The following is a 16,620-nucleotide window of genomic DNA, read 5'->3' on the forward strand; positions in this document are numbered from 1 at the left end:
CTGGACAAGCCATGCAACAGCGTTGGCTGAACCATGATCCTTCTCTGTGCGACGCACCACGACGCGCGCTTACTCGAACCGTGATTCGGTATCGATCAAACCCCTTTTTGGCCTCGCAAGTCGCGAGATGTATCCGGTTGCCAGGTCTGGGGTTGAGTCAGTTGGCTGTCAGGTTTCGTACAAATTAATCAGTAGTGACGATGTTGTTGGAGTAGACCTCCCGATAAAACATTGCTAGGTGAAGGAGTTGATCGAAGAAACACGGAGGCCACATTCGCGTCGACTTCGGGGCTGGACGGTACAGAAGACAAGGCGATAATAGGTATGTTATCTCTTGGTGCGGGAGTGCGATGTCACGTATAACTATCTTTATGGGTTAGAGGCTCGCTCATCGCCATATTTGCTATCCCTTTCTTGCCAGAATTAGGCTCGGCGCCTGCCGGTTCCCGAAGTTGTACGACGCAGCAGCCAGAAGCAAGCTATTGACGCCACAGGAAACACAGCGTTGTATGACAGGCCAGGCTCAACTCGCACCCATCACAGCTATCTATGTGATCAGTTGTCAACAGGAGCGCTCTTCTCCATTGACAACTCATCGCTCATGCGTGGTATACGAGCCTCACGCATCGAACCTAGCACGTTAATTGCGTCGAACCAATGAACCAAAGAGCTGTGACGAGAACTGACGACTCCACGCATTTCCAATGTTTCAGCAAACGGCCTTGGCGGTGAACAGCAGCAACGGGGCGGCTGCGTAATTGATATTGGCCACAGCGGCACGAGGGGAAGCAGGTACTCCCGCTTTAAGTGCTTCCTGTCGCACGGCGGTCTGAGCAGCGCTTGCCTGGTCATTCCATTTCATTAAGGTCCGTGGGAAAGACAAGGATGGGGTGGGTCCTGATTCAGTGGACGGTTTCGTCAGCGACTCACTCTAGAAGAATGGGTAACCCGGGCTTGGGGTCCTTCGTATCCTCGAGAATTGTTTCCTGGGGAGGCACGTTCCGTTCGTGCATATTCGCAATATACAAGTTGTAAACGAGGCGAGTTGTGTTGGATCGACCAGCATCGGGTCGTTCCCTGCTGGTGCATGCAGCGTGCAGCATGCGGAAAGTTTTTTCGACCCACGTGTGGGCAAACCAGACATATTTTCAAGTCGAGTGTGGGGGCTATCTCGAGGGTTCCCCAGAAAACGTCTTCTCTCACCTGTGCCTCGAAGTACATTGGATGGAAGGACTCGACCGTAGAGCTGGATGCGCCGTCTCCGTTCAGGCTTGCAGCGATGTGACAAATCAGATGCAGCTGCACACTTTTGCGAGGCTATTTCAAGGTCAAAACAGGTGCGCAGATGGTCTATGCCTTTTTGTGCGAGGCCTGGTCCTGTTGTGTAGCGTACTAACGTGCTGCAGGCCAATCTGGAGTCAAACGGAAAGCATGTATTCCAGCAATTTTGAGGCTGCGCAAAGCTCTGCGTGTTGCTGGGGTAAGAGTTTGGGATCGTAGACCTGAGAATTGAAAAGTGATAGATCTTGTTCTCGCTTCCACGAGCGACACTTTGCATCGCCTCTCTGTGCCACAGCAATTGGTTCTGATGACGTCTATCGAAGACGACGTCTCTGCTTCCTCAGCCCTACTGCAAGGGCGTTGGCGCTTCTCTCGCCTTTGACTTCGGCCCTGAGGGGCCAGCTGCGCCTAGAGATCGACTGCAGCTGGTGGCGCTCACGATTGGAGAGCTCACCGCAGAGCAGCCATGGGCCGCCGACGCGGCAGCGGGAGAGCACAAAGCTAAGACGCATTGCACCGCCTCAACGCATTGAAGCGACTCGCAGTATTGCTGTTCCTGGGGTATACAGCTGGCGGCACCGATGCTGGTACTATTAAAGCACCTCGCCCAGCGTGGCTGCCAGAGCAGCACACGCACTGCAGTGGCTCCTCCGCTTCATACCTCCGCCAGACATTGATATAGTAACAGCTCTTCGACAGTATATTTAACTCACGAAACGCCAAAGGTCAGAACAACCAGCAGCGGCTACGTACGGGTCGTTCCTTGGAGTATCATCGTCATTGCTGTATACATCCGCCATATCGTTCGCCGGGAAGGTGAGTCCGTTTTCAACTCCACGAGACGATGCGGTCGTGGATTTGAGCGGAAGGTGACGCCACCGTCGCTGCCTCGTTCGCGGCCCGTCCCTCCCCCTCGACGTGTGAGCAGCTCTTTCCTCGCACGACAATGGCGAGAAGCGCTCGTTCCCGCACCCTTCTCGTCCTATCGCTCGCTCGCTCGCTCTTCTTCTTCTCCTCTCCACACCACACTTCTTTCTCACCAGTACGCTTCAGTGGCCACATTCTTTGTAGCTTTCCACAGGTCAGTAGTCGACACTGCTCTTGCGGCAGCGTGCTCGTTGCTCCAGCATCGCTGACGTCGTTCCAGCTTTGGAGTCACTACCAATCCCGCACATTGCAGAAAATTGACATTTACGACTCGGTGAGCATTGCCTGTCCTATTCACCCTCACCTTCACTCATGGCGGCTCTTCGCCGCTCCGCAGTAGCTGGGCAGTCGGCGCTTTCTTTGCCGCACCAGTGTTCACCCTCACCCTCACCCTCACCCTTCGCACCTACATAACAATCTCCTTTTCTTGCCTGCCCGCCTCTCCTTCTCCACAAAAATACCCTCCGCTGAGAAATCCGCGTTGCCTGTAAAGGGCCTACTGACTCTCGGCAGAGCACCGTCTTCTTTCTACATTTCAATCCTCTCGCCAGACCTCGAGCCTTCGCTCGCCCGTTGCTCCAGGAAAAGCCCAATATCTGCCACAGTGCTCCCGGTTCTGGAGCGCCTGCTCTCTTTGCCCCGCACAATTCCCGTTGTTCAACCCGAACTCCCTGTTCCGTAGCGGTCTTACTCACACCAACTGCAAAATGTCCGGTAATTCCCGCAACAACTATTCCACTGCTACCGCTGCGGGTTACAAGGGCCAGTCAATGATGGGTCATGGTCACTACAACCAAGCCAATCAGGGCCACGGTACGGCCAACTACCTCCATCGGGGACACCCCATGTCTGCACATGGCGGCGACAATGGCATAGCAGCGCTGACGAGTGGCATGGCAGCCATGAACGTCCACGGTTCGTACGGCGGTTCCATGGCCTCCAAAGCTGGCGGTGCCGTTCTCGCCAACAACGCGTCCGAGTACCTTCAAGGTCAGGGCCACCTCTGGGTTCCTAACATGAACCCCATGTATGGCGTGATGGCCGGCGCCCCGCAGCAAGCGGGTATGGGACATTCGCCCGGAATGTATAACAATGCCGGTACTTTCGTACCTCAGACGACGTATCAGTATAACCAAGGAATGGTCGAATCCCCGATGGGTAACGGATGGGCGTCCCGAGTCTCCTCTAGCGATATGCCCACACTCATGACCCCGCGTCGGGATTCTATCTCATCCAACGAGAACGACATCCCAGGTACGCCATATACTAGCACTGGCCTATACCGATACGGCACCTCGACTGCTATCATAGATCGCTCGCCGAATGGTATGTACACGAGCAGCGCGACACCGTCACCTTCGCAGTTGGCCCAGTATGGAGTGCAGCTCGTCAACCCCAAGCAGGCGTCTGTTGCCACCATCTCGCCTCAGCTCGCCCAGCTCCTCCAGAAGGAGCCGCCGATCCCGCGAGCCATTCCAGCACCTAGTTCCCCGCTTAAGCCGCTTGACCGGAGCCTGGAGAACAAGACCGGCGAGACAAACGTCTACATCCGCGGCCTCCTGCCAGAGACTACTGACGAGATGCTGCACGCTTGGGGTAAGCGCTTCGGCGATATCCAGAGCTCGAAGTCAATCATCGACTTGAAGACCAACCTGTGCAAGGGGTAAGACGTCCGGCCCTTCTTCTTCACTGCCACTTGCTCACAGATTATCCAGCTTTGGATTCATCAAGTACCACAACTTCGAAGATGCCGAGAATTGCATCCGTGGCTTCCATTACCTTGGCTATGAGGTCTCTTTCGCGCGTGTATGTTTCACCAATACCACTCAGTCTTTACAGGTTCCTGACACGTTGCAGGAGTCGTTCTATTCGAAGTTGAAAAAGTTCGCGGATGAGACCAATACGAACCTGTATGTCTCGAACATTCCCAAAAACATGAGCGAGCATGTAAGTTGTCTTCACGACTGCCCTTTGCTTCCATGACAAAGTTAACCACGTCCAGGAACTCAGCGCAATCTTCGCCCCTCACAAGGTCTGTTCTACTAGGATCCTCCGGGACGCTGCAGGCCATGGTCGTGGTGTTGGCTTCGCTCGGTGAGTCAGCCTTTCGATGGTCAACGCCCTTCTGTGCTAACCAGGAACCAGCTTCGACACGCGAGATATCTGCGAGGAGGTGATCAAGACTTTCAACAACACACCCGTTGCGAAGCCAGGAGGCGAAGAGCACCTCATCCAAATTCGATACTCCGATACTCACGAACAAAAGATGCTCAAGCAGCAGACAGCCGCTGGTCGAGTCTTCCGCGCTGCTGAGTACGAAGTCGGCGTTGCGCAAGCTCGTGCTCTTAGTACCGGACCCGATCGCTACTTGAACATGTCTCCGGACTCACAGGGCGCTGCAAATGAGTTCGAGATCTTCCTACAGCAGCAGTCAACTGGGTGAGTACCCCCCGATCACGGATGGCAAGACCTGGCTGACCCTCCGAAGCAACCCAACCTCGTACGGCCCTGCGAATCGCTACCGCCAACCGTGGGCCCCTGCTGTGCCCTCGAGCCTGGGAATGTCCCGCCCAGCCATGCATCAGATGGCTCATGTTCCAGTTTTCAAGTCTGAGGACGGTGGTACCGAGCGCGGTACCGACGTGAAGACGAACCCCGCCACACCGATCAAGCAGGAGGGTCCATCCTCACCAACCTGCCACAATGGTGACGAGTGATTGCCGAGCCGCAGCACCTCCATATGTTCGAAACGGACTTGACCGACCCGTGCATATGTACGACTATTCTTCGCGATCGTTTCTTGGACATAGGCTTGACCGCCATTTGCACGTCAGACATACATCGGCATCTTATCGTATGGTGGAGCGTCGCTTCAGTTGCCTTGACGATGCAATCCATGTCAATCCGGTTATCAGGCCTATTCGTTGCTTTCCTGTCTCTCGACAACTCCCTTGTCGCTGTCACTGACGCTCTAATACCTTGTTGATCCACCTCGGACACTTTTCTATACCTTACATCGCTGAGCTTCTGTCACCTTCTCGACATCCCTGGGAGGCTGACTGCCATCTTACCGGTATATCATTCGATTTGGCCCAGGTGCACGATCGCAAAGAATCTTGATGGATACTGGAATAGAAGTTTACATTGATGACGGGTAGGCTCTAGGAGCTTGATGGATGGGAAAAAACTTTATGGGAGCATTTTCGACTGCAGTCTCAGGGAAAATATATTGCGGGCCTTTCCTTCCCCAACTTCGTTCGCAATGACATTTGTGGGTGATGTGGTATTTGCAATCACGTGGCTATTCCTTTTTGTATCGTCGTGAGGGAGAAGCCCACTCAGTTCGCGTTCGTGGATATTGTTTGCGGATACCGGTTGGGTCATCGTTTGAGACGTTGCGTAGGTTGTTGTGACGCGACCACCCGACCAGTTGGTGTCACACGACCAGCCTTCGCAGCAGGCCATCCGACCAACATCATCAGGTCACCAGCCTGCGTGACATCCAAGCTTGCTGGAATACCACACATAAAGGTCCTCTCATGACACAGGGAGCCACACGTACCTTGCACAATTCGATCGCTCCGCCCCGGAAGGTGTAGCCATCGTGGGCGCCTGACGTAAGAAATGGAGCAGCCTGTTTGGCTACGTGTCTGGCAGCCGGTTAGGTCCCTTGTGGGCTGACGAGGCGTGTTTAGGCGTGACTGTCATGATGTAGGTGGGAGTCTGAGACTTCTGATGGATTTGATAGAGCAGGATATGTTTATAGGACAGAGAGGGTCTCAGGCGGTATGGGATACCATGGTATGGTAGGCTGAGGCAGCGACCTCGTCAAATACAAGAGCGGGCTGGGCTGGGCTATGGAGTCGAGTTGTTCATCTACATCCACGGCTACGGCTAGGGTTTCGGGCATCCGCAGCGCGAGAATACGCATCGGCGTCAGCTTACTCCAAGGGCGCCGGGGGCGCTCTTCCACTTCGACCTCGTCGTCGTCTTCGGCAGCACAAGCAACGCATTCGGAGAACTCAAACATGCAGATTCACGCAGTCTACCTCGGCGGCGCACCATACGTAACCACTTCGCACGTCCTCGCCGCCGACTTCCGCGCCTGGGGCCACCGGGTCGACACGTACACGCACGACCATCACAACGTACTTGCCCTCCTCACTATCCAGCGCGCCGAGGGCTTCGAGCAGACGGCCCGGGAAGCAGAGCTCATGGATCTGTGGTGCGCGGAGTGGATTGGGAGATGGGGGTTCGAGGCCCGGGTTGGAGCGATGCTGAGTGAGCGGGAGGATCTGGGCACGGGTGCTTCGGGAAGTGCGATGTGGGACCTTGGGGGCGCGTTGGGGATGGGGCGGGATAGTTTTACGGAAGAGGGGAGAGCCATTAAGGTGGGCAGGGGGAGAAGCTGGGGAATGGGAAGTGTGTGGGCGTGGTTTGGTGGTGGGGTTGGGAGGAGCAATGCCCGGGAAGAGGTACATGTGGATGGCGATGTGCTACCGCCGTATACAAAGGGTGAGGCTCCGCCGGCGTATGAGCAGTGAGTGCAGAGTAGAGTGGACAGGGAGACGGTGGTGATGATACCCATGTTTCGAACTTTGTAAATGTGTTCCATTGCGTCTATAGAGAGAGTGCATACTATCGTTAACTTTTCACGAGTGTAAATGTACACTCGAAATGCTGGGGTATCGCTGAAGAGAAGAAGTACATGTGGATCCACATTCAAAGAGCCCATCCAGCTTTTGTCTTGGCGGCTTTGGTGGACATACCGGTCGGTGCTTGCTTGGCCTTCATGGCCTGAATCTCGCTGAGGTCCGGCAGCGGGTCGTTATCGCGGATGTCGAGGATCGTCATTTGTGCTGCGATTTGCGCGGGTGTGGCCGTTGAGTCAACCGCGACATCCTCCGCTGGCGTCTGCTGCTCAAGCGATGCCTCTGACTCCGGCTCGACTTCTAGCGACTCATCTTGCTCGCTACCGGGACCGTCGTCTTCATCTTCTTCATCCCGCTCGACGCCACCGGCATCGCCATCGATGCCGTGCTCCTTCATGTATGCCTCCAACTCCTTGGCCATCTTCTTGCTGAAGCCACTCGCCTCTACTTCCACATCAAGCCTCTTTCGGATATTCTTGGTGGACTCTTTGAAGAAAGGACCAGGCTCGTCGCTCGTGAAGCCGTACCGGCGGTCGAAGTAGCGTTTGATGCAATCTACATCGCGGTCGAAGTAGTACTCGGCATTGGCATGCGAGACGGACACCATTTGTGGGAAATCGATGATGGTAGGAATCAGGGCCACTTTTCCATCCGCCTCAGGCTTCTCCTCGATCAGGATGTTGAACTCGTTAAAGTCGCCATGGATCAGGCCGACCTCGGCTAATCGGACGATGAGGGAGAGCAGCTCAGAGTAGAGTTCTGAAGGGTCTTCGATGGTGGAAATCTGCCGTAAAGGGAACGCGTCGACGAGGCTCATGACGACGGTGTGCCTATTCTGACCAAGAGGTTCTGGGACGGGAAAGCCCTCCCGTCGCAGTGCCTTCATGAACTCAAACTCCTTCATGGCGGCCAGCCGGGACATGTACATCCACGAGGCCGAGGAGCGGTTGCGCAGGTAGTCGCGGTTCGCCTTTACGGTGCGGAAGGATATGCGGCCCAGACGATGTATCTTCAGCACCTGCTGCATGCCCGTCTCGTTGGCGCACACGAAGATGTCCGACTCCTTGCCCACGCCGATCTGGTTGCCGACCGAGTATATCGTCGAGGACTTGGTGTGCGTGTGCAGGGCGAGGTAGTCGAGCCCGCCGTACGTGAGACGGTAGCCATCGTACTTTGCATTCTTCACTTTGGCAACGAGGCCGATCTTTGCGAGGTTGGAGATGCTCTTGTGCACGGCGTTCCCGGAGCGCAGGCCGGAGAGCTGTACAATCAGCGGCGTGGGAACGAGCTCGTGGTTACGGCTGCCCTGTTCTGCCTGTGCGCGTCTTCATCAGCGTTAGTCCCCCGCTGCAGCGACGACAGGAACACGGAGGGCGCATACCGCAGTCAGCACGCGCCAGTCCTCGGGCATGACATAGCGAATGTTCTTGACGTTCAGTTTCATCGCGGCGAGAGCGGTGCTTCTGGCGCGGCAGGGTGAATCGGAGTCGTCCGCAAGGGTGTGCGGGGTCTGCAAATAATTTTGGACGATTCTCGAAGTCGGAGCGCGCTCGCCGCTTTGATCACCGCGCCAGTGCTTGGCGTCGGCGAATGCGACTGAGAGCTCGACGACGCATCAACATTCTCCCCATACCGCCCCCGCCTCGTCCCGACGCCTCGAGCGACCTCTTCCTCCCCGAGCCCCCTCCCGCACCATCGCACAGCACCCTTTTAACGGCCGAGATCTGCATCCCCGCCTTCGCTCGGTGCACGAGATACACTTCGCCGCCCGCCTAGCTTCCACCCGCAAGCAACATGGCCGCAGACGACGAGAAGAAGCCCACAGCCGCCGATAAGGGCAAGGGAAAGGCGGCAAATGGCGACGCAGAGCAGAAGGAAGTCCAGAAAGACAAGGATGGCAAGCCCATAGACGATAAGAAAGGCGCGCCTGCCGTTGGTACGTCGCCGTGCCGGACCGCTGCCACTCCAGCGTCACGGGGGAGTCTGTCGCTGACCAACTACAGAGGAGCTCAGTGAGGAGGACCAGCAGCTGAAGAGCGACCTGGAGATGTTGGTTGAGCGGATACTGGTACGTGTCCCGCATGCATGTTTATCAGAGCATCGGCTGACTGAAGCTCTGTAGGGACCGGATGCAGATCTCTACAACCCCGCGCTCGAGAAGATCAAGGAGTTCATCAAGACAGCCACGAGTTCGATGACGGCGGTGCCGAAGCCGCTCAAGTTTCTGCGACCACACTATGAAAGCTTAGAGAAGGCCTACGACTCGTGGCCCGAGGGCGACAACAAGGTACGCCACTGTGAATGCTGCCAGCTCGTGCGGGCACTGACATAGGACAGAAATCGTTCGCCGACATGCTATCCGTACTCGGAATGACGTATTCCGACGAGGACCGCCTCGACTGCTTGAAATACCGTCTGCAAGCGCCATCCTCGGATCTTGGCTCGTGGGGCCACGAATACATGCGCCATCTCGCTCTCGAGATTGGCAGAGAATACCAGAAGCGGTTGAACGATGACAAGTCGACGGACGACATCACGGACCTTGTCCTCTCGCTGGTTCCCTTCTTCCTGAAGCACAACGCCGAAGCCGATGCAGTCGATATCCTCTCCGAGCTGGAGATGATTGACCAAATTGAGCAGTATCTGGATGCCGACACATACAGCAGGGTGTGCTTGTACATGGTCAGCACGGTGCCCCTCCTCACCTACCCCGACAACGACAAGTTCCTCCGCACAGCCTACCAGGTCTACCGGAAATACAAGCAGTACACCCAGGCCGTGGTCCTCGCGATACGGCTCAACGACCGGGAGCTGATTGAAGAGACGTTCAACTCCACAGAGGACAAGGCGACAAGGCGGCAGATGGCTTTCCTCATTGCCCGACAGCGGATCTGGTTCGACGTGTCGGAAGACGAGGATTCTGAGCTACAAGAGTGCCTAAGCAACACCCGCTTGTCAGACTACTTCAAGGCGCTGGGCAAGGAGCTGAACATCTTAGACCCCAAGACTCCTGATGACATCTACAAGACCCACCTCGAGAGCAGCAGGACAGCTGGTCTCACCAACACCGACTCAGCGCGCCACAACCTGGCTTCCGCCTTCGTTAACGCCTTTGTCAATGCTGGTTACGGTAACGACAAGTTGATGCTCAACTCAGATAGCAAGAACAGCTGGGTCTGGAAGACCAAGGATGAGGGCATGCTTTCCACAGCTGCATCGCTCGGTATGCTCATGTTGTGGGATGTTGAGATGGGTCTTGACAAGATCGATCCCTACACCAACGTCGACGAGGATCTCGTTAAGGTACGTAGTGGCTGATTTCTCACTTTTGCTGCCCTCGTACTAATGTTTCTGGATAGGCCGGTGCTATGCTTGCGACGGGTATCTTCAACTCCGGTGTGCGAAACGACTCCGACCCCGCCATGGCTTTGCTAGGTGATGAAGAGAACCTCTCCCACAAGAACGTCAATGTCCGCGTAGCCTCCATTATGGGTCTGGGTCTCGCATACGCTGGATCAAACAAGGAAGAGCTTCTGGAGATTCTGCTTCCCATTGTCACTGACACAAGCCTCGACATGCAACTCTCAGCCATGGCGGCTTTGGCCTTGGGTCTCATCTTTGTTGGCTCGGCTCACGGCGAGGTGACCGATGCGTTGATGAACACCCTCTTGGACGAGGACCGGTCGAAGCAGCTCAAGGACAAGTGGACGCGTTTCATGGCTCTCGGACTCGCCTTGCTGTTCTTTGGGCAGCAGGAAGAAGTTGATGTCATTCTGGAGACCCTCAAAGCTCTCGACCACCCCATGTCTAAGCCTACATCTGTGCTCGCTGAGGTTTGCGCATGGGCGGGTACCGGTAACGTACTGAAGGTCCAGCAGTTGCTCCACATCTGCAACGAGCATATCGAAGAAGAGAACGAGGAGAAGAAGGGTGACGAGTTGCTCCAGTCATATGCTGTAATCGGCTTGTCATTGGTGGCAATGGGTGAAGACGTCGGGCAGGATATGATCATAAGAACTTTCGGCCACCTAATGCATTACGGCGAGGCCAACATTCGAAAGGCGGTGCCTTTGGCAATGGCCTTGATCAGCCCTAGCAACCCCCAGATGAAGGTCTACGACACTCTTTCGCGGTACTCTCACGACAATGACAACGACGTCGCGATCAACGCTATTTTCGCCATGGGTCTGGTTGGCGCTGGTACTAACAACGCTCGTCTCGCGCAATTACTGCGTCAACTTGCGAGCTACTACCACCGCGACCCCAACGCCCTCTTCATGGTTCGCATAGCTCAAGGTCTGCTCCACGCAGGCAAGGGTACCCTTTCCATGAGCCCCTTCCACACCGACCGATCAGTCCTCTCCCGTGTCGCCGCTGCAGGTCTTCTCACCGTCCTTGTCTCCATGATCGACGCAAAGCAGTTCATTGTTGGAGACGCGCATTACCTACTCTACTTCCTGGCAACAGCCATCTCTCCCCGGTTCCTCATCACCCTTGACGAAGAGCTGAAGCCGCTCACAGTCAATGTGCGAGTTGGTCAAGCCGTCGATATCGTTGGCCAGGCGGGTCGTCCCAAAGCAATCACTGGATGGCAGACACAGAGCACGCCAGTGCTGCTGAGCCATGGCGAGAGGGCGGAATTGGAAGACGAGAAGTACCTGAGCTTGAGTAATGTATTGGAAGGCGTAGTCATCCTACGGAAGAACCCAGAGTGGGAGGATTGAGGTTGCCTTAGACAAATGAGGCATGGTAGCTTCAAGAAAATTAGCTATGAAGCTTATGTAGCCTGGTGGAATGCAGAGGATACAACATATCGTGTCCAGGCTCTTGACGAGGGACTGTGTAACAGTAAATAGATGCGTGGAGACTACGAATGAAGTATTGGTATGCATGTCATGGATGGCTTTGACTTGTTGCCCTAGGATTGCATGTTCCTGCAGCAAGTACGTGTACGGACGACAAATGATTCCGTTGGCACCTGACGTATCTCAACAATCCTCACAAATCAAGTCTTCCTGTTTTTTCAAGGGCCACGGGTCTTTTCATTTGGTCACCGATACCAACAAGCGTTTGTCTGGACGAGTCGTGCCACTCAACCCAGCGACATCGCCCAGCGAAAGCCGGCTCTGATTGACAAAGATGGCACTCACCTTCATTTGTGTGCAATGCGAACTGTTTGCGAACGTGTTGTATGCAGCGGTCGCTTATGTGCCCTGCTAATAGCAAGAGCATATACTGCGACCCATATGCCATAGCCCTGATATGACCGAGTGGTCACTTGAAATGAAGTGAGGGCATCTGGGGATCCGGCACTCGAATTATACCAAGGCGAAAGTCTGCCAACACTGATGTCCTTCTGTTTATCTGACGATTAGTTGCGTGCAGCGAGCCCTCGTCAATTCCGGCAGTCAGGGTCACTCACTCGTTCACTCAACCGCTGCCTTCACCTCTCACTTCGCCTCGCCTCGCGCAGCGACACTCAACCTCACGCGAATACCATACCGCCAAAAGCCTCAGAAAGCACTCGATTACACCCCTATATATATTTATAAGTTGCAGTAATAATCACAAAACCAGCGGACGTAGAGATTAGTTGGCGTGTAGCTATCCGGCAACGGAAAAGCCTCCGATGAACTCTCCTGGGAAAAGATGGTCATACAGTTCGCCTGTTCGAACCCGTTAGTGGTGAATCCAATATTGCATTGGGTGAAGCGGGTCAACGTCAGTTGCCAACGCCAGCTTTTTTGTCGGCGAGGAAGGGACAGGCGCGTTTGTCTTTTTTGCGTTTCCTTTAAAACTTAGACAGAAGCCGTCGCTGTCGGCGCTGCTGTCTGTGACAGAAGTTGGCGGATGGCAGCAGACTGGGACGCGATACATCACCTTGTCTGTTCTAGATTTTCGCGAAAGGCGAAGCGACGGTAGGCCAGAGGAAGGTGTTCCCAAAGTCAGGATCCGGCTGCGCCATTCCCAAAACGATGGAGACTGTGAGGGTATAACTCTTCTAATCGCAAGTCTTTTGAATGAACTTTTGAAGTCTACTCTTGGATCGCGACGCTGGTACCCGCTATGCCGTCGACGACGTTGAAGGCACATATGGTTCGCCTCGACTACTGGAATGGGCAAGTACGTATGGCACCGATATCTTCATAAAATCGAGATTAGTAATCGAAAGTGTTGCTATAGGAGAGAAGGGTGTCTTAGGTCCGGTCGTGCTGGTATGCATGTCGCGGGACGGCGTGAATAGCATGAGGACTTTAGGGATCAAAAGGGCCGCACACTTAAAAGCCATCAGTATCCAAAGACATCAATCATCAGACAAAATCTGACCAAAGCCGCTCTCGTATAACCATCTAGTATCCCTCGAGCAGAAAAGTACTAGATCAATGAGCACCATGGCTATGCATTTTCGATGATCTCGAACTATGTTCTCTCTTCAAATGAAAGATGCTTGATCTCACGCCGTCCCTAGTGGGAACCCTTGATCAACAAATCGTCCACTGAAATGCCCTGTCTTATCAATCAGGCACACCGACGCCGTACCCCCAAGCTGCATGATTTCCACCTGCTGCCGCATATGATGCGCAATTTCCACTACTTTCCCTTCACAGATGAGTACCTCGATCTGTTCAAGTCCATTAACGGCACCAATCGGGTAGCTGCTCTTCTTGTCCCGTTGCTTCAATCCGATGCGTACTTCAACCGAACTGTGCCGAAGCCCGTTCCGCGGTACCATGCACAGCTTGGCCTTCCTACCGCGGCGACCTGCGTGCCCACTTCTTTCCACCTCGATCTGCTCTTGCAGTATTGAAGCAGCCGTGCGTTCTCGTGCTGCTCCATGCGCACGCTGATGTGCGGAACTTTGTTCCACTCGCTGCCGGTAACTTAGATGCGTTGGCGCACTGCCAGGGTTGCAGGCCGCACGCGGAGCAGATGCGTGTGAGATTGTTCGAGTTACGTGCGATCTGCCCTTCTCCTTCGGAAGGACGCGATGGGCCCGGATAGCGGGCTTTCGGCTTGGACATATGGTGCCGTGCGGAATTACCGAGAGTGGAACTGCGACGGCTGTTGTCGCTGCTGGTTGTGGGAGTGTAAGCGGAATAGAAGGAGGATCGCCTGTCGCCACTCGTTGTGGGAATGCTGTAGGCGGAGTAAAAGATGGCCCCGAAGGTACGATCTCGTTGTCTAATATGCGCTTTTCGAAGGTAGAGTCATGTGTACCCAGGTATGAAGGCTGGGATCTCAAAGAATTGTCTGTCCGAATTGTCTTGAGGCTAGCTGGTGTTCCCGGAATGGAGGCATTTGCATTCTCTCGAATCCGAGATGAATCTAAAGATGGTCGGGATGGTGTGAGCGAAGGAGTCGGCAAGTTCTCCGCACCGGTGAGTGCGGACTCTCCAAAGTATGATCGAATCCGAATGGCTAATTATCTCAAAACAGATCCGTTTGAGAATTTTTGAGTGACCTTAGAGTTAACGCTCCTAAGCAGATTGTTCTTAAAGTGTTCATTCGACGCCATCTTGAAGTCTTCTTGCACTGGAAATCTTCCGCTTGTATTTTGAAGGCTGATAAAATTGATCAAAGAGGCCATAAGCAGTTGAATTTATAGGCAAATTGTGTCCCAATTGTACAGGCGTAGTACGGTCCAGAGGTAATAATATGTCGATACAATACAATAAAAGCTATGACATTAAAAACCCTCCGTGGGGCAGAGCAGTAATATCACGGAGCTGGAAACCTTTTGCGTCTACTCGATCGGATTGCTTTCACACGCGAGGCTTACCGGGTGGTACAACCAGCTGTAACACTGGGGGCTCTCAATGACCCATGTCTCACGTGGCTATATCACTCTTTTTTAGTCCTCAGGGAGTAGAGAATGCCCTGAATGCATTTGGGTCTATTTTGCTAAGAGATAGATGGTTTTGCGAGATTTGTTGAGTCCCACGAGCCCACTTCGACCCAAGGAGGAACTATCCTAGAAAGCCATGAGAAAATATTGAGCTAGTAGACCCTGAGCAATCATGCGTTGATACCTTACATATTGCATACCAACTGGTATGATTTCAACTCACCTTGGGTCCCTCGTGCCATGGGCATCAAGGCCTCCTTTGAATCTGGCTCCTCTGAGCACGAACAGGAGAGGCGACAATACATCTAGCTGATGTTGTATACCACTATGGGAATCACGACCGTGTGCTCTGTTGCAGTCCGTATCAAGCATCCCAGCTTTCCCTTTTTTCCTACTACAAGTTAACCAGCCAAGCCTCTGTAACACTTGGAAGAGCGTCTCAAAAGGTGAAGACCTTCACATTGCTCGGTATTTGGGTCGTCAGTGAAAGTTATTATATTCAAAGAAATGGTGCAGCTTCAGGGGCCGTGGGACATCTGAATCCACGTGACTATTTAGTTAATCCCTGCGCAGATCCTTCACCGCTTATTGTACGCGTGGAGCAGTCATAAGGCAGAGTGCGATAATAAAGATTCGGACGCTGGCATTCATCTTCGGAGAATTCATGGCACCTTAACAACAGTCATGCGCCTCTGCATTCACCTGTCATAGCTTAACTCCTTGCCGCATCGTTGCTGAGAGACCCTGCATATCGATCTGCACGACATAGCGCACACATACGCTAGACCCACAACAAGTACCCTCGCAAAGCATTCTCGAGAACCTGACATGTGCTGGGTAAGTCCGCACGGCAAGAATGCATATGGCGCTGTTCTTCCTTGTACGACTGCGGGCGCATGTTGTTAGGATAGCTTCTGCAATGCTTGTAAACGCTCTCGCCATACATACTTTAACGCTAACCCGATGTAGCACAACTATACCCAACATTCCGGGTGTGGTCACTACGGCGAAGTCTACAATGAGTGCTACACTCTCTGCCACTCAGCTTATCAAACCCTCATGTCCAAGCGCGGACCCAGCTCCCCACCCATCGCACCCCCTCAAGATGTTACTTTCTTTCCACAAGCCCCGAAGCGCTCAAACACCACCAGATCGCGCCGCTTCTTCGGACTGAGCAGATCGAGCACCACGGCAAGTACGTCTTCGCGGCGGGCAGCATCCGGGCCTGAATCTCTAGGCTTGAACCGCGCGTCGACAACATCTGGCACTAGTAATCAATTTCCTGACCACGAAATGCTGCCAGTAGTGCAGGCTTGTCCGGCATTGAGGACTCGGACTGTCGTGAGTCAGAGTGCCGATCAGGGTCAGGTGTGTAGTGAGTGCAAAAAGTGGATTGAGCATATGCGCAACATGATCTTGGGCTACGACAAGCGGCGGGGAATACGCGGGAATGCGGCATTCAAGGAGTTTCTTGATGATAGGCGCGAATGTAGGGCTATTGCGGAGGATCTGGGGTTCGGTGAGTCCAGTAGAACGTTGGGAGACGGTATGAGAAGAGACAGTGGTGATGAGCTGTATGGTATGCGTCCGCATAGCTAGACAATGTCAATAGCATGCAACAACGGCGAGGGTTACTGGCGTAGGTTGAAGAAGTGAGGTGAGATCGGAAGCCCACGGAAATTAGCGTGAGGGTGCCTACGTGTATAGTCGTGTTCTAACGGTATCGAGCAACAACGATTGGAACATCGCGAGCTCGGACGTTCTGATCTGGCGAGTTATATTTGATGTTCAGTCTTTATCTCTCGACAGTGAATGTAAGCAAGAGCTGTGTGGGCACCTGCCACGCGCTGGCATGACGCCCTAGCGTGGTATAATACAACCAACAGTCAACCCTCGCACGAACAACCGCGCCCC

The 16,620-nt window shown here is 54.1% G+C and overlaps 5 protein-coding genes across 5 annotated transcripts; 4 read left to right on the plus strand and 1 right to left on the minus strand.

Annotated features, from left to right (window-relative positions):
- Nucleotides 1-2,915: 2,915 nt before the first annotated feature.
- Nucleotides 2,916-4,925, plus strand: CC84DRAFT_1085102 (uncharacterized protein; the record flags this gene model as incomplete). The annotated part of the gene is made up of 6 exons (XM_018174085.1): nucleotides 2,916-3,871; nucleotides 3,924-4,014; nucleotides 4,066-4,155; nucleotides 4,211-4,302; nucleotides 4,354-4,638; nucleotides 4,697-4,925. 6 exons carry the CDS (start codon nucleotides 2,916-2,918, stop codon nucleotides 4,923-4,925), a joined length of 1,743 nt encoding a protein of 580 aa, XP_018040390.1.
- Nucleotides 4,926-6,236: 1,311 nt separating this feature from the next.
- Nucleotides 6,237-6,752, plus strand: CC84DRAFT_1213396 (uncharacterized protein; the record flags this gene model as incomplete). The annotated part of the gene is made up of 1 exon (XM_018182528.1): nucleotides 6,237-6,752. The coding sequence occupies one exon, from the start codon at nucleotides 6,237-6,239 to the stop codon at nucleotides 6,750-6,752; it is 516 nt and encodes a 171-aa protein (XP_018040391.1).
- A 178-nt stretch (nucleotides 6,753-6,930) lies between these two features.
- Nucleotides 6,931-8,371, minus strand: CC84DRAFT_1111904 (RIO1-domain-containing protein; the record flags this gene model as incomplete). Its single annotated transcript, XM_018175299.2, has 2 exons — nucleotides 8,242-8,371; nucleotides 6,931-8,175 (listed from the first exon to the last, which is right to left on the minus strand). Exons 1-2 carry the CDS (start codon nucleotides 8,302-8,304, stop codon nucleotides 6,931-6,933), a joined length of 1,308 nt encoding a protein of 435 aa, XP_018040392.1. The 5' UTR covers nucleotides 8,305-8,371.
- Nucleotides 8,372-8,473: 102 nt separating this feature from the next.
- On the plus strand, nucleotides 8,474-11,763 carry CC84DRAFT_1111906 (26S proteasome non-ATPase-like protein regulatory subunit 2). The gene is made up of 5 exons (XM_018175300.1): nucleotides 8,474-8,796; nucleotides 8,864-8,928; nucleotides 8,983-9,147; nucleotides 9,198-10,163; nucleotides 10,220-11,763. Exons 1-5 carry the CDS (start codon nucleotides 8,655-8,657, stop codon nucleotides 11,582-11,584), a joined length of 2,703 nt encoding a protein of 900 aa, XP_018040393.1. The 5' UTR covers nucleotides 8,474-8,654; the 3' UTR covers nucleotides 11,585-11,763.
- Nucleotides 11,764-15,539: 3,776 nt separating this feature from the next.
- CC84DRAFT_1161036 (uncharacterized protein) lies at nucleotides 15,540-16,370 on the plus strand. Its single transcript, XM_018177638.1, has one exon. It carries the CDS (start codon nucleotides 15,766-15,768, stop codon nucleotides 16,303-16,305), a length of 540 nt encoding a protein of 179 aa, XP_018040394.1. The 5' UTR covers nucleotides 15,540-15,765; the 3' UTR covers nucleotides 16,306-16,370.
- The last annotated feature ends 250 nt before the right edge of the window (nucleotides 16,371-16,620 follow it).

This window comes from Paraphaeosphaeria sporulosa (assembly GCF_001642045.1).
Source record: "Paraphaeosphaeria sporulosa strain AP3s5-JAC2a unplaced genomic scaffold CC84scaffold_2, whole genome shotgun sequence".
Classification (NCBI taxonomy): Eukaryota; Fungi; Ascomycota; class Dothideomycetes; order Pleosporales; family Didymosphaeriaceae; genus Paraphaeosphaeria; species Paraphaeosphaeria sporulosa.

Bases quoted from the DNA above. Each gene is read 5' to 3' on its own strand.
- CC84DRAFT_1161036 (XM_018177638.1), top strand. From the start codon at position 15,766: ATGTCCAAGCGCGGACCCAGCTCCCCACCCATCGCACCCCCTCAAGAT.
- CC84DRAFT_1111906 (XM_018175300.1), top strand. From the start codon at position 8,655: ATGGCCGCAGACGACGAGAAGAAGCCCACAGCCGCCGATAAGGGCAAG. The intron at 8,797-8,863 runs GTACGTCGCCGT...GACCAACTACAG, and splicing joins GAAAGGCGCGCCTGCCGTTG to AGGAGCTCAGTGAGGAGGAC. The intron at 8,929-8,982 runs GTACGTGTCCCG...GAAGCTCTGTAG, and splicing joins TGTTGGTTGAGCGGATACTG to GGACCGGATGCAGATCTCTA.